The 21,483-nt window shown below is 32.8% G+C and overlaps 1 protein-coding gene across 3 annotated transcripts in view; it reads left to right on the top strand.

Moving 5' to 3' along the window:
• Cep112 (centrosomal protein 112) overlaps positions 1-21,483 on the top strand; it is a 472,932-nt gene that overhangs the window by 32,608 nt on the left and 418,841 nt on the right. For all 3 annotated transcript variants that reach the window (XM_076869863.1, XM_076869862.1, XM_076869864.1), the window contains 2 exons: positions 16,662-16,752; positions 18,506-18,583. In XM_076869863.1, the coding sequence (XP_076725978.1) occupies positions 16,662-16,752; positions 18,506-18,583 (169 nt within the window). The remainder of the gene's footprint in view (positions 1-16,661; positions 16,753-18,505; positions 18,584-21,483) is intronic.

The raw sequence follows: 21,483 nt of genomic DNA, 5'->3' as shown, positions 1-21,483 counted from the left end.
CATCAAATTGTGCTGAAACAACTTGATATCCATTGAAAAAACAGTGAAAAGGGTCATAGACTTAAATGAAAATGCCACAACTATAGAACTTCCAGAAGAAAGCAGAAAATCTTGGGAACTTGGAGTACACAAATACATCTAAAATAGGATGTAAAAACTGAACAGTTAAATAAAATATTTTTGTAAAGTCTTTTTTCTTAGAAAGCTGTTATTTGGAAATTACCTAGCAAGGTACAGAATGGGATGGTAGAAAATATATTCATTACATATATCTGATGGACTCTTGCATAGAATATATATATGTCTTTTACAACTCAAACTCAAGAAAAGATAGAAAGCAATCCAATTAATGTGTAGAAGAGTTTGTAGACAGTTTCAAATGAAATTATATGAAGGGATGATATACATACATGAAAAGATAGTCAGTGCTGTTTTTTTCTGTGGGAGATGCAAATTCTAAAGCACAATTTGATACCAGTATATATCCATTAGTAGGGCTAAAATTGCAGAGATTTAGAAAACCACTATGGGGGTAATGTAATGCAACTGGAAGTCTTATATACCATTGATGGGAACATAGTATGGCACAACCACTTTGGAAAACAGTTTGGAACTTTCTTATTTTTAATAACGTAGCATATGACCAAGCAGTTTTATTCCTATATATTCAATCAGGATAAATGAAAACATGTCTACATAAATAATTGAGTGTTCACAGCAGCTTTATTTATCATAGCCAAAATGTGTAAATCATCTAAATGTCCATCAATACGTGAATAGAAAAGCAAATTCTAGTTTATACATATAATGGAATACTACTAAGCAATAAAAATGACTTTTGGATACATGCAACAACATGGATAAATCTCAAAAGCATCCTCAGTGATAGAAGCCAGACATACAAATGTATATGCTGTTTTAATTTCATATATAAGAGATTCTAGAAAATATTTGTCATCTGGGATTGAAGGAGGAGTTAGGTTGATTCTAAATGGTCTCACAAAATTTTGGGGTGTGCTGGGAACAATTTGTATATTTATTGTGTGGCTACACAGGTGCATACTTTTGTCAAAGCTCATTAAATTCTACATTTTAATTTATTTTCTTTTAAAAATTTGTTCTAATAATGTATGACAGTAGAATACATTTTGACACATTATACGCAAATGGAGCACAACTTCTCTTCCTCTGGCTGAACACAGTGCAGTCACACTGGTAGTGTAATCATACATGTATATAGGTAAATAATGTTTGTCTCATTCCACTGTCCTCATCCCCACATCTCCTTCCCTTTCCTCACTCCCCTCTGCACAATCCAAAGTTCCTTCATTCTTTCCTACTCCCTTTGCCCCCATTATGGATCAGCATCCACTTACCAGAGAAAACATTCAGCCTTTGATTTTTTGGGTTTGGCTTACTTCACTTATTAGCATGATATTCTCCATCTCTACCCATTTACTTGCAAATGCCATAATTTCATTCTTCTTTAAGGCTAAGTAATACTCCATTGTGTATATGTACCACACTTACTTTATCCATTCATCTGTTGAAGGGCATCTAGTTTGGTTCCATAGTTTAGTTACTGTGAATTGAGCTCCTATATACTTTGATGTAGCTGTGTCACTGTAGTATTCTGATTTTAAGTTCTATAGGTATAGATCAAGGAGTGGGATAACTGGGTCAAATGGTTGTCCATTCCCAGTTTTCTGAGGAATCTCCATACTGCTTTCCATAGTGGTTGCACCAATTTGCAGTTCCACCAGCAATGTATGAGTGAGGCTTCTCCCCTGTATCCTCGCCAACACTTATTATTGTTTGAATTCTTGATAATTGCCATTCTGAATGGAGTGAAATGAAATTTTAGAGTAGTTTTGGTTTGCATTTCTCTAACTGCTAGAGATGATGAACATTTTTTTCATATGTTTGTTGATGGATTATATTTCTTCTTCTGTGAAGGTTCAAGTGCTTCACCATTAAACCACAAACTCAGCCCCTCTTTGCAGTCTTGATTGGCATTTTCAGTACTGTTTCTTCATTATATCTGCAGTTTCTGTTTGTTTCTGTGGTCACCAGCTCTTAATTTCATATTCCTTTCAAGAGCAAGGCACTCCAGCCCAGCCTCTGGTTTCTTGGTGAGTTTGACTTTGTTCTCCTACTTTAGTGGAGCACTTTGGGTCCCTCTTTTTACTTTTTGATAGTCATGCTTTCTACTGTCTTTTTAGTTGCTTCTGGAATCAGAGTCTGGTAGACCATTTCCATCCTTTCCATTGCAGTGCATTTTTGTCCAAGACAAACTGGTCCAAAGCCTGTCTTTAAGACTTCTCTATGCAATCTTTTATATTTATTTATTTAGTAATTGTAAATGGACACAATAATTTTATTTATTTATTTTTATGTGGTGTTGGAGATTGAACCCAGTGCCTCACATGTGCGAGGCAAGCACTTCACCACTGAACCACAAACTCAGCCCCTCTTTGCAGTTTTGATTGGCATTTTCAGTACTATTTCTTCATTATATCCTCAGTTTCTGTTTGTTTCCTCCTTCTGGAATTCATTTTGCCTCTATGTTAAGAGATTTTGAATCTATATTCTTTCTCCCTTACACTTTTATTTATTATATTCATCACTTTTTTTCTTTTGTTTTTTCAGATAATTTCTTGAACTAGTTTTTTAATCATTTTTTTTAATATTCTGCTATATTAGTCTACCATTTTATTTATCCATTGTGATTTTAAAAATAGGTAATCATGTTTTTCATTTGTAATCACGGTTTTACAATTACAGGTTGTTCAATTTCCCTTTCACACAGTGGCCACCTGAATCACATTGTGAATGCAAATTAAATAAACATTCAGAAGTTTCTCATCTTTTATTTATTGCAAGATTATGTAACATGACATCTAACATCTTAACAATTTTTTAGTGTATAGCACAATATTGTTAATGGTAAGCACAATGTTTTCCAGCAAATCTCTACAACTTTTTCATTTTTCTTTAAAAAAATATTTATTTTTTAGTTATAAGTGGATACAATAACAGTGCCTCACACATGCTAGGTGTGTGCTCTATCTTTGAGCCACAACCTTAGCCCTTCAGGGGGAGGAAGAAGAAGGAAAGGGGATATAATGGGAAATAAAATTAACCAAATTATATTGTTATATCATGTGCATATACAAATATGCAACAATGAATTCTACTATTGTGTATAAATGTACATATATATATATATATATATATATATATATATATAATGCATAAATCCATAAACATATGCCCAACTGATCTTTGTAAAGGTGCCAAGAACACACAATGATAATGGGTTCTCTCTTTAAGGGTTAGGAAAACTGAATATCCACAAGCAGAAAAATAAAAGTGGTTCCTTATCTCATATTATACACAAAAAATCAACTAAAAATTGATTAAAGACTTAAACAAAAGACCTCAAACTGCAAAACTACTAGAAGGCAACCTAGTACTTTCTACTGATCTCCCTTCAGTTTTCATGAGATCTTTCCCCTTTCTTTTTTTTTTTCTTCTCTAGCTTCTCTTCTCTAACATGAGACAAAACATGTCCTTTGACCTTCTAAGTTTGGTTTATTTTGCTTAATATAGTATTCTCAAGTTCCATGCATTTTTCTGTAAATTACATAATCTAATTCTTTTTTTTACTTAATAACTTAATATTTATTTCAGATAAATCTGAAATGTTGAAGAATGTGATGAGAATGCTTTCTCCTCATTGGAATTCAGTTTATCTACAAAATGAGAGAATTGAATCAAAAATCCCTTTTGACCCTTCCCATTCTAAACATGTTGTGTTTCCATGCTTATTGAATTGGAGTACCCAAATGTGGAGTCCATTCAAATGTTACCCAGTTGAATTGCCCAGTGACAGTTACCGAGATATTCACTGAGTTATTCCTGAAGTATTATTTATGCTTTGAAGATAGGATGTAATGTATTAACTACTTACAGTTGAAGTAAACTGCAATGGTTAGAAAATTATGGGGATGACTGCCTCTATCTTGCTATCTGGCAAACCTTGCAAGAGGTAACAATAAGACTGGTGAGCAGAAAAAAATATGGGCAATATTCAAATTTGAAAAGAACAGTTATGCTGAAATCAAGGCAGAAGATCCGGGTCCTTGGTTGGCTTATCTGGATGAACTTTTTTTTTTTTTTTGACATAGCTTTATTTATATATATATATATATATATATATATATATATATATATATATATATATATATATTTTACTAATATTCTATTTGTTGTTGATGGACGCTTATTTATTTATTTATTCATATGTGGTGCTGAGAATCAAACCTAGTGCCTGACACATGCTAGGCAAGCACTCTACCACAGAGCCACAACCCCAGCCCATCCGCATAGCCTTATTGAGGTAAAAGTGAAGTATAATAAATGCACATATTTAAAGTATGCAGTTTGTTCAGTTTTGACATGTATCTAGCCAATACAATCAATATAAAAATCATCTCTGTTAATTTTTAAAATTTGAAGTCATGCAGACTGTTTCCTGCATGATTTATTACATTAGAAATCAATCACCTTAAGATATATAGAACCCCACCCCCACATGTCAACTATTTTAAAATTATATGGCACACGTATAAATATCTCAGAGGTCAAGGAAGAAAGCACCAGAAAATAAATAAAGAGTCCTTTGAACTAAGTGATAATAAAAGCTTAAAATATCAGGATCTCTGGGATGAAACAGTACTCAGATGAACATTTGTGACTTAAAGTACTTGTACTTAAGTACTTAAAGTACTTATCAGAAAGAAGCTGGAATAACGATCAAATTATTTTCAAATTATGTAGTAGGAAGGAAAAAATAAAAGTGGGAGCAGAGATATATGAAATAGAGAAGAAATAATACAGCTAAAATGTGATAAAAACCAAACAAGTCTCATCAAGATGAAAAGCAAGAACACAAAAATTAATATCAGTGGAAAGGGAGCTACCACAATAACCCTATAGATGCTAAAATATATTAAGGTAATATTACAATTGTGTGCCAACATATCTGTTAGCTTATTGGTCTGTATTAGAGAAGGATCTGTGTGCTGCTGAGAAGAAAGTGTATCCAGTCATTGACGGATGAAATATTCTACATATGTCTGCCAAGTCTAAATTATCAGTTGTATTTTTTACTTCTTTAGCTTCTTTATTTAGTTTTTGTTTAGAGGATCTATTTAGAGGTGGCAGAGGCATGTTAAAGTTACCCAGTATTATTATGTTGTGGTCTATTTGATTCTTGAAATTGAAAAGGGTTTGTTTACTTAGATGCTCCATTGTTTGGGGCAGAAATATTTATGATTGGTATGTCTTGTTGACATATAATTCCATTAAGCAGGATGAAATAGCCTTCTTTGTCCCTTCTGATTAACTTTGACGTAAAGTTCACTTTTTCTGATATTATAAAAGAAATCCCTGCTTGCTTATGTGATCCATGTGAGTGATATGTTCTTTTCCCCCGTCCTTTCACCTTCAGTCTGTGGATGTCTTTGCTATGAGGTGAAGTCTCTTGAAGACAGCATATTGTTGGGTCTTGTTTCTTAATCCAATTTGCTAGTCTACATCTTTTGATTGATGAGTTTAGGCCATTAATATTCAAGGTTGTTATTGAGATAAGATTTATATTCCCAGTCATTTGGGTTTATTTCTGGTTGTTAATTTGAATTAGTTTATCCTTTGGTTGACTATTCCTTTAGTGTAGTTCCTTCCTTTGGTGGTTTTCACTTTTTTTTTTTCATTTTATCTTCATGGAACATTTTGTTGAGAATGTTCTGTAGTTTAGGCTTTCAAGTTGTGAATTCTTTTAACTTTTGTTTATCATAGAAGGTTTTTAATTTCATCTTTAAATCTAAAGCTTAATTTTGCTGGATATAGGATTCTTGGTTGGTATCCATTTTTTTCAGAGCTTGGTATATGTTATTCCAGGACTTCCTAACTTTAAAGGATTTGGGTTCCCACTACATGTAATCTGATATTTTTCTCTTGCAGCCTTTAAAATTCTATCCTTATTCTGTATGTTAGGCATTTTTATTATAATGTACCTTGGTGTGGGTCTGTTGTAATTTTGTAAATTTGGTGTCCTGTAAGCTTCTTGCATTTGATTTTCCATTTCATTCTTATGGCTTGGGAAATTCTCTGATATTATGTCATTGAAAAACTTGTGCATTCCTTTGGTTTGTATCTCTGCAACTTCATCTTCTTGATAAATCTTAAATTTGGTCTTTTCATGTTATCCCATAGTTCTTAGAAGTTCTGTTCTTGGTTTCTTAACATCTTCTTTCTGTGCTAAACTCTATTTTCAAGATTATAAATTTTGCCTTCCCTGCCTAGGTTTCTATCTTGTAAGTGGTCTAGTCTGTTGGTGATGCTTTCTATTGAATTTTTAATTTGGTTTATTGTTTCCTTCATTTTGAGAATTTCTTCTTTTTTTTTCTTTCAGAATCTCTGTCTCTTTATTGAAGTGATCTTTCACTTTTTCTCTCTGATTTCATTTCTTATACTATCCTTTACTGCACAGATCCGTTTTAACTATGTACTTTCTAAACTCCTTCTTTGACATTGGTTCCACTGTGGTGTGGATGGATTTTGTTACTGGAGTATCTTGGTTTGTTTCCTTGACTTTTCATGTTATTTGTGTGCCTGCCCATCTAACAGTATGAATCTGAGGCAGTAAAATTTCTACTCTGTGGACTTATAGTGTTCCTGAAGGTTTCTAATGTCTCATTGTTTATCGGGAGACAAATGATAGTAACAACCAATGCAAACAATTTATACCGTTAAACCAAATAGTTTTTACTATGATGTTTAAAATATTAGTTATCACAATAAATAGAGATTATATGATCAGTTATTACCTACAATAAAAACAGCAAATTTGCAAAAGACTTTACAATTTCAAATGGTGGGCAGGAAGAGAACAGAAATGATATAGGATGTGATGACTGTGAGGGAGGAGGAGAGATGAAGAAGTAAAAAATTAAAGGAAGAGTGAAAGATAGAACAATAGAAATTGGCTACTAGCAGAAAAGAGACAATCAAGGGAAATAGGAGAAAAATATATATAAAGTAAAAATTTAAAAAATAAATTAAAAATAAAAATAAAAGAATAAAAACAAAATTAAAATATACTTATCAAACATCCTAGTTCACAGAAATCTAATCCATGAAAAGTAACTGGTTTCAAAAATGGTAGAAATAAGAAAAAAAAACCCCAAATATGAATATATACAGATGTCCATGTACCATTAAAGTTACAAGTAAGCAGAAAAAAAGGAAAAAAGGATCTTGATGAAAATTGAAGAATTCTTTCTGTTGGAGTTAAAGATTCTCAGTTAATTTTCTCAGTAGTTTTAGGTGGGGTTCTCTCTAGCATGATGCCTCACCCTCTGGATTGATGGAGTGAGAGAGGTAATCCTGCAGGCAGAACTCCTGGAGGCAGGGTTTAGGTTTAGGTGGGCTCCATGCTCTTCGCTGAATACCTGTTGATCTGGAGACTTTATATCAGTGCACCTCCAGCATCCAGTACTTGCTGGTCCACACTGGAAGACTGTAACCCAGGGATCTCCCCTGGGTTTCACTTGTGTGGTTGGGGAGCCATGTCATCTTCGGATACCATATTTCCTGGTCTCCTGTTCAGTTTCCAAACAATCTCTCCTGCCCCCAACCTTCCAAGTTCCTGGCCAGATGCGTCTCTCCCAGAAGGTCCTGCAAGCAGTTGGATTGGAGGGGCAAGGGTAGTGCTGAATGGGTTTCCATGACCTGTGTAAACCTCTCTCAATGTTTGATTTTTCTCCTGGTCACTTAAGCACACTCTATATCGTGGGCCTAATGTGGGCCTGTATTTCGGGTCCCATCAGCTGCCAGCTCTCACACAGCAGCTGCATACCTCCTGGAGAGATGGCAGCTTCGCCCTACATACAGATATTGTGTAGTACACCTTTCAGGTTTGCTGGGCAGTGTCCTTGATCTCACACCCTTTGTACCCTGACATGCCTCCAGCCTCCCCAAAATATATGTTCTTTTAATTTCCTTATCCCTCCACTATGCTCATGGAGGGACTGCTGTGGCTGGTGCTTAAGGCCCAGCTGAGGCAGTAGCTGTACAGCTGAGGATATCTTCTTTATTTTATAAAATCCAACCTCCTGAGTCCATGGTCTACTTTGAATGTCCAATTTTAAATTCCAGTAAAGTTCCTCTCTTCTTTTTTGTTCACCTACCTTGCTGAGAAGCTGCCTGTCTGCTTTCTCGGTTTCACTCCATGGAGCAGCTAAGAAAAGGATCTCCTCTATTCTGCCATCTTGAAAACCTCTCTGGATCTTCATTGTTCTTTGTGGCTGAATAAAACTCCGTTGTGTGTATATACACCAATTTTTCTTTATCTATTCATCTGTTGATGGACACCTATGCTGGTTCCATAATCTGGCTGTTGTGTATTGTGCTGCTACAAATGTGGGTGTTCATGTATTGCTATAGATTTATATGACTTTAATTCCTTAGGATAACTATCTAGGAGTGGTATAGCTGGGCCATATGGTGGTTCTATTCCTAGTCTTTTGAGGAACTTTCATGCTGATTACCATAGTGGTTTTACTAATTTACAATTCCACTAGTAGTTTTATAGGGTTCCTTTTTTTCCATATCTTCTTTAGCATTTAGTTTTGTAATATATTTTGAAATTAGGAAGGGTCATATCTCTAGCTTTGTTCTTTTTGTTCAAGATTGCTTTGACTATTCAGAGTCTCTTGTAGTTACATATGGATTTTAAGATTATATTTTCTACTTCTGTAAAAAAAAGCCATTGGAATTTTGATACTAGAATGCTTTAGTAGAGAGTATGGTTATTTTAACAATATTAATTTTACTAGTCCATGAGTACAGTGTACACCGCCATTTATTTGTCTTCTTCAGTTTCTTTCAAAAATGTTTTATAGTTTTTATTGTATACCTTTTTAAAAAACTTCATTGACTTTTATTCTTAGATAGTATATTGTGTTTGGTTCTATTATAAAAAAAAAAAAAGATGATTTCTTGGGGCTGGGGCTTTAGCTCAGTGGCACAGTGCTTGCCTAGCATATGTGAGGCACTGGGTTTGACCCTCAGCACCACATAAAAATAAAGGCATGCTGTCTATCTACAACTACCAAAAAAAAGTCAAACTAAAAAAAAAAAAAAAAAAAAAGAACAAAAAACAAAAACTACTTCTTTTTCTGTATTGGTTATGTATCCTGAAATTTTACTAAATTTGTTTATCCTTCCTGACAGTTTTTTAAATGCAATATTTGGGGTTTTCTAAATACAAGGTTATATCTACAAACAGATACTATTCCTTCTTTTCTGATTTGGAAGCCTTCTATTTATTTTTCTTACCTAATTGCTCTGCCTAAGATTTCTAGTGCTATGTTGAATATAAGTGGTAAGAATGAGCATCCTTACCTTATTCTGGATCTTAGAAGAAAAGCTTTTAGCTTTTCAAGATTGAGTACTATGTTAGCTATGAGCTTGTCATTTGTGGCCCTTATTTTATTTTTTTGACTTATAGTCCTTCTATACCTAACTTTCTGAGTTTTTAATCATGAAAGAATGTTGAATTTTGTCAAGTACCCTTTCTGTATCTGTTTAGATGGTTGTAAAATTTTTATCCTTCTTTCTTTTAATGCAGTATATTCATTTATTGTTAAGCAGATATTATACCATCCTGTAATCACAAGAATAAATTCCACTTGATCATGATGTATGATCTTTTTAATATGTTGTTGAATTGAGCTAATATTTTGTTGAGAGTTTTTGTTTCTGTGTTCATCAAGGATATAGGCCTATAATTTTCTTTTCTCTTAGTGTTGTCTCATTTTAGTATTAGGGTAATGTTGGCTTTGTAAAATGAGTTTGGAAGAATTCTCACTTCTCCAATTTTTTGGATGAGTTTGAGGTGGATTGATGTTAATTCCTTCTTTGAAGTATTAGGTAGCATTCACCAGTAAAGTCACCTGTTCCTAAGCGTTTTTTTATTGGGAGGTTTTGGATTACTGATTCCAGCTCCTTACTAGTTATAGGTTGGTTCAGATTTCATGTTTCTTCACAATTCAGTCGTGGTAGGTTGTGTGTTTTGAGGAATTTTTCCATTTCATCTAGGTTAGTCGATACGTTGACATTTTCTTGTAGGACTCTGAGAGTTCTTTTCATTTCCATGAAATTTGTTGTAATGCCCCCTCTTTCATTTGTGATTCTAGTTACTTGAGTGTTCTGTCTTTTTTTTTTTTTTTTTTTTTTTAAGTCCTGGGAGCCTAAAGTTTGTCAATTTGTTGATCTTTTTCAAGAAAAACCAAAACAAACCTCCCCGCTTCCTTCTTTGATTTCATTCTTTTTCTATTCTATTTTGTTATATCTGCTCTCATCTTTAGTATTTCCTTCCTTATGGTAGCTTTGGGTTTAGTTTGTTCTGCTTTTTCTGGTTCCTTAAGGTATAAATTTAGGTTGTTGATTTGAGATTTTTCTTATTTTTTAACATAAGCACTTTAACACCTATAAATTTTCCTCTTAGCACTGTTTTTACTGCATCCCATAATTTCATTATGTTGTATTTGTTTTCATTGGTCTTAAAATATTTTCTAATTTTCCTTGTTATTTATTGTTTGATTCATTGGTTTTTAAATTTTTACTTATTTGTGGATTTAGCATTGCTATTTGTAAATTGCCTTCTAATTGGTTTATAATTCCTTTGTACATTTTTTCCTCTCATTGTCTTTTCTTGTGAGTTTATTTTATTTTGGGTTGGTATGGTATGCTTTGATTCTTTTTCTTTATATTTTTTGTCTACCACATTAAAAAAATTGTGTTGCTATAAGGCTTACATAAATCATATTTTGATTATAATAGGCTACAACAGTCCTCTCTTAATCACAGTTTTACTTTCTGTAGTTTCAGTTACCCACAGTAAACTTCAGTCAGAAAATATTAAATGGAAAATTCCAGAAATAAGCAATCCATATATTTTAAGTTGTGCATCATTCTGAATAACATGATAAATTCTTGTGCTGTTCATTCCATCCTGCTTGGGATACAAATCATCTTTTTGTTTAGTTTATCCACACTATGTATGTTACTTGCCCATAGTAACTTAATAGCTGTCTGTTATTAGTATTGCACACATGATTCAGTAATATCTACTATTTAAGGTTTCCACTGGAGTGGGGAAGGGTCTTAAAATGTATCTTTCATGAATAATGGGACTACTGTATTTTGGGCTAATAATAATTTGACTTTGATCACGCAGAAGAACTCTATATTATTACTCCCTCCATGCTTTATGTTGTTAATGTCCCAGTTTTTACCTTTTTGTATTATATATCCAATAACAAAATATTATAATCATAGTTGAATTTTAAGATTTTTTCTTTAACTTTTAAAGTTGGAAATGATTTATGTACCACAATTACATTAATGGGGTAATCTGTATTTCACTATATAATTACCTTCACCAGTGGCTTTACATTTCTATGGGTTTTCATGCTGCTAATTAGCATCCTTTAATTTCAATTTGAAGATATCCTGTTAGCATTTCTTCTAAGTTGGGTCTTTTGGTGCTGAATTCCTTCAAGTTTTATATCTGGGAAAGTCTTTCTTCTTCATTTCTAAAAGAAAGTTTTGTAGGATATAATATTCTTGATTAGCAGTTTTTCTCTTTCAGTATTTGGAACATATCATTCTCTCCTGGCCTGTAAGGTTTCTTCTGAGAAATCCAGTGAAAATCCTATGGGGACTCCTTTATTAAATATGAGTTGCTTTTCTCTATTTCTTTGAGTTTTGACAATTTGATTCGTGGGGTGTCTTAGTGTAGATCTATATATATTTAACTTGTTTAGAACTTTTTGGAGATCCATTTCCCTTTCCAGATTATTTCTTTAAGTATTTTTTATTTAAATAATTTTAATGCCTCTTTCTATCTTTTCTTTCTTCATTATAGTAATACATATATTGTACTGCTTGATATTGTCCCACAGTCCCTTCAACTTCATTGCTTTTCATTCTTTATTTTTTTCTTCTTACTAGATTATTTCAAATGTGATGTTTTTGAGTTTGATGACTCTTTTTTTGTACTTGATCCAGGCTACTGTTAAACCCCTCTAGTTAATTTTTTAGTTTGGCTATTACACTCTTAATTCCCTAATTTTCTGTTAGAAACATTTTCCTTCTACTTTTTTACATTCTTTTTTTGTACATACATAATTGTCCTAAGCTTATTGAGTATTTTGATGGTAGTTAATTGGGATTTCTTTGTCAATAATTTATATATCTCCATGTCTTTAGGGTTAGTTTCTGGAGATTTATTTTGTTCCTTTGTTCCATATTTCATTTTCCTTAATACTTCTTGTTGGTGTCTGTATACCTGAAAATAGTACTCTTGTCCTATCTTTGTGAATTATGTCTTTGTACATGTAAAACCTTGAAGAATCAGTCTGAGTGGAGATTCCAAGGCCATCTCAAACCTTGTCTGTGGATGTGTCTCCTCTGAACTGTCATATACAAATTCTTAATTAGGGGTATTTGCTAATTTCTCTTTTCAGGAACTTGTAATATCTTGCTCCCTCTGGTATCTTTCCCTTGTACTGCGGGTTTTCAGGAGCAGTAGCCTGACTCTTTTTTGTTTGTTTTCTTTTTAAAAATTTCACCCACCTCTATACTTGATCCTGTCAGAGCATCAAGAGAGATAAAATAGGAACAAGTCCGCCGGGCAGTACTCTAAAATGTCTGAATATTGGACATATATTTAGTCTTCTTTTTTTTCCCCCAGAGAGAAACTGTGGGCTTTGAGTTTCCCAGTCATATCATGCCAAAGCAGGAAGAGGAACTCTGGCTCTGAGTACATAATAGTACAAATTATTCCTTTGTTCTCAGTAGCCCCTGGTCCTGTTAGTTCTTATAGAGTCCAGTTCATTAGGTGACCCCCTCCAAAAATCAGAATGTTACATGGATGCTCCGACTCTTTCCTTCCTTAGGAAGAAGGTAATTCTTTGATGAGCTGGTAGGAGGGGCTATGACCAGATTTTTCACACTAGTTCAAGCTATAGCCTTTTTTCTCAGCAATTCCCAACTTGTGGCCTCTTCCTGTCAGATACAGAAATCAGACCCTCAAGTCGCCCCTGGGAAAGTCAGAACATTGGATGTATTGTCCATTCCTCTTTTTTCCTTCCTAGGGAGAAGCTGGGAGCAGGGGATTTCCTCCTGATCATATGGGGCTGTTTGTTTAGAGGAAGGTTGTGGCAAGAGATGTCACCAATTTTCTTACCTGCTTCAGTGCAGTTTGTTTCATTGTTTCTGGTATAGGAGCCTCTCATACTGGTTCTGAATGTCTCACAAAGGGAATTGGTCTGCATATTGTGGTTGAATTTGTGTGTCTGTAGAAGAAAGGAGGGTTTGGGGCTTCATGTTCTGCTGTGTTACTGACATCATCCCCTTAATTAATTTTTTTTCAGAAGGACATTTGGCCATTCTTTAGGCTTTAGATTTTATTATGTATCTCATTGCTTATCTCTGTTTGAATAGGGCCAACTTTATGTTTATTATTTGGAATCAATGGAGATACTTTGAAAGTGTTGAACTAGTTCAGCATGAGAAAAGAGCAAATTGGAGAGTTTATATTTCCTGTAGTTTTACTGTTCAAGAGTTGTAAACGGTATGTTAGAAAATTTTACTAGGGTATTGAATTTTTTTCTTTCTATGTTAATTTAAATTTTTTAATATTTATTTTTTGGTTGTAACTGGACACAATGTCTTTATTTTATTTATTTATTTTTTTGTGGTGCTGAGGATTGAACCCAGGGCCTTCTACATGCTAGGCGAGCCACAATCCTAACCCCATCTTTCTATGTAAATTTTGGCACCCTGGAATTTATTGAACCATAGCCTCCTTTTCTAGTTGGCCCTAGTACCATATCATGAGCTTACTTATGAGCATGTCCTCAGTACCAGATGTATACTGTCTTACTATTCTGTGTGGAAGGAGCACTAGTTATTCATAAAGAAGCTTTTTAGGATTGTCATTTTTCTCCCAGTCACAATTGCATTGTTCACCCTGACCACTAGCCCCATCACTATGAATTTGAGGCTGTTTTTGTATTTTGAGTTCAGGTTAATTTTGTTTCCAGCTGGAGTCAGTCTCATGGCAAGAAATGAAACTTCTGTGCCTAATGTCCTGTGTTTCTTACACCAGCCAGATTTTAGCAAATCTGACCTCCTCCTTTAGTTGGATCAGTTGCCTTCCAAGAAGCTGGCTTCTGCAATGTCTTTGCTTTATTTGGCTTTCATAGGTACATGTTTAAGGGCCAACTTAATGAGTTTAGTTTTAGACATGTTGAATTGGAGACAGGGCTATTCAATTTGTATTTATAATGGATTTGTAGTCTTAAGAGAACAGTTTGGATGGGAGATATAGATTTGGTAAGCAAAACTTCTTATTATTTGAAATATTAATAGTATATTGGATCACTCAGGAAAAGCATGTAAAATGAAAACAAAGAGGCTAGACACAGAATCCTGGGGTTGCAACACAAATGGGGTTGGTAGAGAGGGAAAAACCAGAGCAAGTTACTGTGAAGGATATTTTTGAAGTACAGGACAAGAACCAGGGAAGAATGGTTTTATGGAGCCAATGAATGTGACACATTTAAAACACTATTTCTAATATTCTGGTGAGATCAACTATGGTAAAGAGAGATTTCAACTCATTTGCTTGAGTGTGTAGGAGACCACTGATGACCTTATTTATAGTACTTTTACTATAAATAGAAGTCAATTTATAGTTGATTGAAAAGTATATGACAGGTTAGGACATGGATCCAGTAACTTCTGAAAACTTATTGTGAAGGGAAAGAGGTTCATTGGTATAAAGGACAGCTACATGTGAATCAAAAGAATGTATTATTTTATGTATGCACTCTGTGCAATAAATAGATAAATGTTTCAGGCTTCTTTTTTATTAATATTTTCTATGAGAATTACTTTTAATATTTAAACATTTTTCAATTTTTAAGTATAGCTCTTTTTATGATTGCTTAATCAATTTTTAAAGAATAGGCCACTGCTTATCAGATTGCCTCTTCCGACACACTGAATTGTAAAAGCGTGTATCAGCTCAAGTACATTGACTGGTGAAATTATCCTCAAAATATTACTTTGTCTATTTGATTTTAACTATTTGTATATCTGGGATACTGTTTAAGGGTATGAAAAATGAATATCACTCTTTTTAAAACAGATTTTTAAAAATATTTTTCTTTTAGTTGTAGATAGACATAATACCTTTTATCTTATTTATTTTTCTCATGTGCTAGGGATCAAATGCAGTGCCTCACACATGCTAGGCAAATGCTGTACCACTGAATTACAACTCCAGCCCCAACAGAACAGATTTTTAAAGATATTCTATATATGTAGTAACTAGATTAGGGATTGTTATTTTTATCAGTGTTGCTACCAAAAAATCTATGAGTTTTAATATGAACTTTTTGAACTCATAGTTTGTCTTTTGGGAATACTTTGTGTTTGTGAGGAAATCCTGATATGGGTTGTGGTTGAAAGTTAGTGACTCTTAATTCCCTATACAGAGGTCCCCTTAATCATGGAAAATAGGTTCTAAGGCTCTTGAAACTGTAGATAGTACTGAATTCTGCATATACTCTATTTTTTCCCTATCTACATATCTCTTATAGTTTGATTATAATTAGGCATAGTAAGATACTAACTATAATATGAAAATAGGACAATTATAATAGTATACCAAATTAAAAGTTATTTAAAATTTATGAATGGTTCATTTCTGGAATGTTCTCTTTAACATTTTCAGATTTTAGTTGATTGGGGGTGACTACCACTGTAGGGAAAAGTAAACATGGATGGGGGTGTCCTGCTCTATAATAATTTCTGATTTATACTTCTTGAAGTGGTTGAATAGAGAATAGGTATTCATAACCATGGGGCTTTCATTGAAGTAACTTGAATTAAAACATAAAGAGAGACTCTAGGCGAGAGTAGTATGTTTGAGAATGGTATCTTTGTATGATATATTAGAGAAGAGTCTTTTTGGTAAAATGCATTTAAACTGTCTTCCTACTTATCCTGTACTTATCACATTCTATATGAATTAACATGGTATATATAAAAGATTTTATATATGTGGTTTCTAACATGGTTTCAGATTAATAAAGACTTTAAGCTCCTTGAAAGTTTTGTTACTTTATATATTTTAAGGTTTTGTATTAAATCTAAACTGTAAACAATGTTCTCTCAGAATATATGATCTCAAAATATAAATATGAATATGTGTAGGAGGAGAAAAGATATAAATACATATGATTTATTATAGTCTCACTTAAAATAGAATTTATTTTTAAGCAAGTAATGGCATTTGTGGGACATTTTACTTTTGATTTACTCTAAATGAAATAAAATGTGAAAAATACAAATGGTTATTATTTGTAGATCTTTTTTTCTGCTATTGAACCATCATTGTGAATATAAACTATCAATCATTTCATTCAAAAGAAAAGACTTGGTGATTGTAGATTTGAACACTCTGGGTCCTCTGAATTCTCCAGATTTTGATTTTTGCTGTTTTGATATCTTTATAGAGAGCAGTACACTGGGAAGCACCGAATGAGCTCACGCTCTATAAGTCCATCTTACAAAGAAGAAGAACAAAATGTTATCCCAAAGAACTCTGTAAGATTGTATTTTACATTTATTTGTTCTTAATTGTTTAAAATAACTCCACATAGTTTTAGTTTTATATTGTCAAAGTTCCAGTGGTTACTTAAAAACAATGAATAAAGTATGAAGGAAAAGGAGAACATTTTGATGTGAAAGATAGTGGTGTACCATGGTATTCCTTCTGTTTTCTCAGAGACTCTAAGGTATGCTGCTAAGTCTATCATTTCTCCAGCATATCGAAGAAAAACTGAAACATTTTATTTTTTATTTATCTATTTTTCCCCTTTTATCTAATAAACACTTGGAAATTAAGAAGAAATAGGGATTAATTTATAGTCAAATAGGAAACACTGCTTTTCTGATTGGGGTGAACTATTTTTATTTTCAAATATGAATGTCTCTCTTGCATCTCTGTGTTTAATAAAGATTTAGTTTGAATAAGGTTTGCAAAGTGAAAAATTGCACTTGCTCACTGAAGTCTTTATTTCCTACTTTGGCTATCTTGGGTATATGACTTAGTTACAGGAGACATCATGTATAACGTGATTATTTTAGCACATATTTCTTTAAACATAACTTATTTCATTTTCTCCAATGATAGTTTGGAACATGAAATTTAATATAAGAGGCAGCACACTTTTAATAATAATTTACAGTATATGTACTCAATCAAGGCAGGTATGTTTTTTTATTTAAGAAGTTCTGTTCGCAAAGAAAACACAAAAATCAAGGTACCACCAGTAAGAAGTGATAATGAATTTTAATATAGTATATAAATAATGGAAAGTCAACATTTTGTTGAACATAAATTTGGAGACTTAATAAAGTATACAGAATATTTTAGTGTATTTTTTTCCTTCATCACTTTATATTAATTTTAATGAAGATAGGTAAAGAGATTTATTTGTTAGTAATGAGGCTTTCTACAAAAACATGAAAATGTTGTATCAACAAATTTAACTTTAAAAATTTGGGGCTATAAAACAGACATTATTATTTTATACAGATTTACCTTTCTAAGTTTTTAGTGCTTTGGAATTATTAATTTCTGGCCACAGATCTTAGGTTGTCTTCAGTTAATTGTAGTTTTAATCTGATTGATAAATATGTAATATAGTAATACAGGAGAAAAAAAGCAGAATTTTTTTTAAAAAGTAAAGAAATCCCCATAATTATGTTTTTATAATGTGAATCCAAAACTTATTTCTCTTTTTATTCAATGTATGAGTTAGAATTAATTTAAGAACAAAGAGCTTTTTGGACATCAGCACAAAACTTCCCTGTTAACTAATTTTAATGAGAGTAAATAATTCATCTTTTCAAGTGTTCCTCTCCAACCCCCCAACCCCTTTCAAGCTACTGTGGTATACCACAATTAAAACTTTTTGTAAAAAAACTTAAAGAGGAGAGTCTGGATTAATTTTTAAAATATTCTTTTGATGTTTTTTTTCCCTAAATCTAGTTACTGTGTGAATATATTGTTAAGGCATCTCGTAGCCCCAAGCAACTATAATAAACAGACATTAGTTAGAATTGAGAACTCTAGCTTAGTTATAACATAATCCTTTCCTTGGAGGGTAATATAGCATTACCAAATAAGTACAAAAAACTCTCATTACTCTGAATGACATATATTTTGTCTTGTTTTCTTTTTTACCTTCTTGCTCTTCCTTTCTTCCTCTTGTTTCCTTTGTTTCTTTCTTCCATTCTCTCATCTTTTATTTCTTTTCTCCTTCTCTTCTTCCCTTTCTATTTTATATTTCAGGAAGTTCATTTGAAAAAATCTCCTATTTCTTTGGATGACAGTGACCTTGAACCTCGCTTGAATAGTTGGAATCTTGGGGTAAAAGTAGCATTTTTTTGATGCATATGTTGATGTAGAAGAGTCATATTGTATGTGAATTACAGCTGAGCTAATTTAATTCTATTGCTTGAATTTTGGATGCTAGACGTCTATTATTATATTGATTTTAAGAAGAACTTTAAGTATGGGAAACAAATACCATTCCAAAGTAATATAAAATATTTCCTGTCCTTGAAAAGCTAACTTTCTTGTTGGTGAAATGAGAGATATACACATAAAATAGTTAAATAATATTTTAAGATACTATCTCATAAGATACCAAAGTGAATTATATGATAGATATCATCACATAATCATTTAACAACAGGGATATGTTCTAAGAAATGTGTCAGTAGGTGGTTTCACCATTGTGTGAACATTGTACAATACTTACACAAACCTAGACAGTGTGCGCTTATTATTCAGTGTGGGTCTCTTAATCCAATCAAGAGATGTAGTAAGACATGAGATGCATGAGGCCGTTGCTGACTTAACAAGGCACACTGTTTTACAGTAAACTTTTTTTTTTTTTAAATAAGATGTGTAGTCTGAAATAATGACAGAATATGACATCACTTAGGTGATGAAAACGTTCCAGCTCCATAATACTCATGGGACCACTATCACATATGTGCTTTGTGGTTGATCAAGTTGTAATTATGCAGCATGAGACTATGCTGATGTTAACAGGAGGGAAGTCAGGGTGAACATGAATAAGCAAAGTCATTTGGGTTAAAAAAAAATCTCAGGGAGATAGCAATTTTCATGTTCAGAGAATTAGGGGCATGGAAGTATTTAGATAGGTGGGCAGAAGGAAAAGGAGGGATTCAAGGCAGAAGTAGACAGGAAGAAAGCTTTGGTTGTGTAAGTGAACTGTCCTGACACAGTCTCTGGGATTTATGTATGGAATTAGTGGACAGTGTTGGCAACTGGATTAAATTGGATCTGTGAGTGCTACCTTGAGAATTTTAGCTTTTAAATTTCAGGTGTATACATCATTCCTTTTTTTGTCCTGTATCATTTTATAAAATTAAAATTTAAATAAATTAGGTCATTTTATAAATACTATATTATGTACAGTTTAACTTTTTATATAAATTTATAAGAATTCTATGAATATGACTATTAGTGATAACATTCACTTTTATTTGTATAGATATTGTATAGTTTAAGTATAGTTCTTAAACTATACAATATCTATACAGTATAGTTCTGTTATTTCTGTTTCTTACACTTTGGTGTTAATATAAGTAATACTGCAACAAAATTCTTTACCAGAATCTTTTTATTCATATTTGGTTGTTTTCTTAGGTTATATCACATCTTTGGTTCATCACCTTCCAGAAGGTTTCTAATACTTTCAACCAGCAGTATACCAGTTGTCCATTTCCATTTATTCACCTAAATTAGGGATTATTAATTTAGAAAACCTAAAAACCTTTCTACTAATCATTGTCTTTAGTGAAAGCAGTGCTTTAGAAAAATTGTCTTCGTGGCATTGTGAAGGTGCTATTGATGTGAGTAGAATTTGACACAGGAGATCAATTACCTTTTTGATGCTTAACACAAAGTGGACTTTGTGTTAGTGTGATTGCTGGGAAGATTGAAAGGATAGAAAAGAAAACCCTTTGATCCTCAATGACTGATTGGAGGCCTGAACTGAAGGGACCTAAATGTTAGTTTCTGAAAAATGGAAATGTTGGCTGTTAATTGACTATCAGATAGGATAACCCATTTTAGAGGTTTAAAGTTTTATTTTAGATTAATGGAGTTTAAAGAGGTGGTAACATTAATTGCAGAGCTCAAGGCCTAGAGCTTCATGAGATGGGAGGGCTAAAGGCATATTTTGGAGTCCTTCTGATATGGGTGGTGGCAGGATTGAAGAAGAGCTCAAGCCTTTAGATAGTAGAATAAGCGGTGGAGAGTGGAGAATGAGGATGTTTGGGTCATAGAATTAGCACAAGTAGAAGCTTGGGAAATGGGTAGGAGATGAAAGTAATATGGATCTCCAATTAATTCTGGGAGTATGCTAGTGAGAGAAGAGAGAAACAGAATTGATGAGAGGAAGGATAAGAAGTCAAAAGAAAAACATTTTCATGTTTGAAAGTGTAGGGAAAGTTGCTATTGGAGGGAAGTCATATTCCCAATGTGGGAGAAGAGCACAGGAAATCCCACAGAAGGACAAAGTCCTCTTGCCAGAGAGCAACATCAAAGAGAAAAATGAAATTGTGGAGCTATCCTTTTAAACTTGCCTTTGCCCTTAGCCATTTGAAACTTTTGATGTACATTTCCTAGTACATAGAGTACTTTGCACAATTATTTAACTGTTCAGAGGATTAAATCTTTGCTTCTTATAATAAAATTAAAATATCTAAAATATTTTGATATAATACTTTTAAAACTAGGTCTGCTTGGTTTTAACATTCTTATTGATTATAATGTATAAGCATTAATCAGGCTAAATGATGTCTCTTCATTAGAGTTAAATAATACAAGTAATTTATTTAGAAAACAAACTTTTTTATTGTTTTTCTGATCATCTTCCCTTTTTAATTTATTTTTTAATTCATGACAATAGTGGAATGCATTACACTCATTATTACCCATATACAGCACAATTAAAGTATATAAAGTATGTATGTTCATACTGAATTATGCCATTATACATGTACTCTTTTTTTTGCATTACAATTCTTAATACACATATATACCACAATTTTTCATATCTCTCTATATAAGGTATGTAAGGTATGTTGACACCAAATTTTGTTTTGATTTTAGTTTTGTGTGAGAATGGCTGAGAAGCTTTGTTTTCTTTCTTCCTTTGAAAGATCAGTTAATAGCTAGAGTTAATTTTTGTATTCTTAACTAAAGGTACACAATTTTATATTGCTGGCATT

This window comes from Callospermophilus lateralis, chromosome 11 (genome assembly GCF_048772815.1).
Source record: "Callospermophilus lateralis isolate mCalLat2 chromosome 11, mCalLat2.hap1, whole genome shotgun sequence".
Lineage (NCBI taxonomy): Eukaryota > Metazoa > Chordata > Mammalia > Rodentia > Sciuridae > Callospermophilus > Callospermophilus lateralis.
The sequence above is the reverse complement of the archived record's forward strand: the minus strand, read 5'-3'. Positions and strand labels throughout refer to the sequence as shown.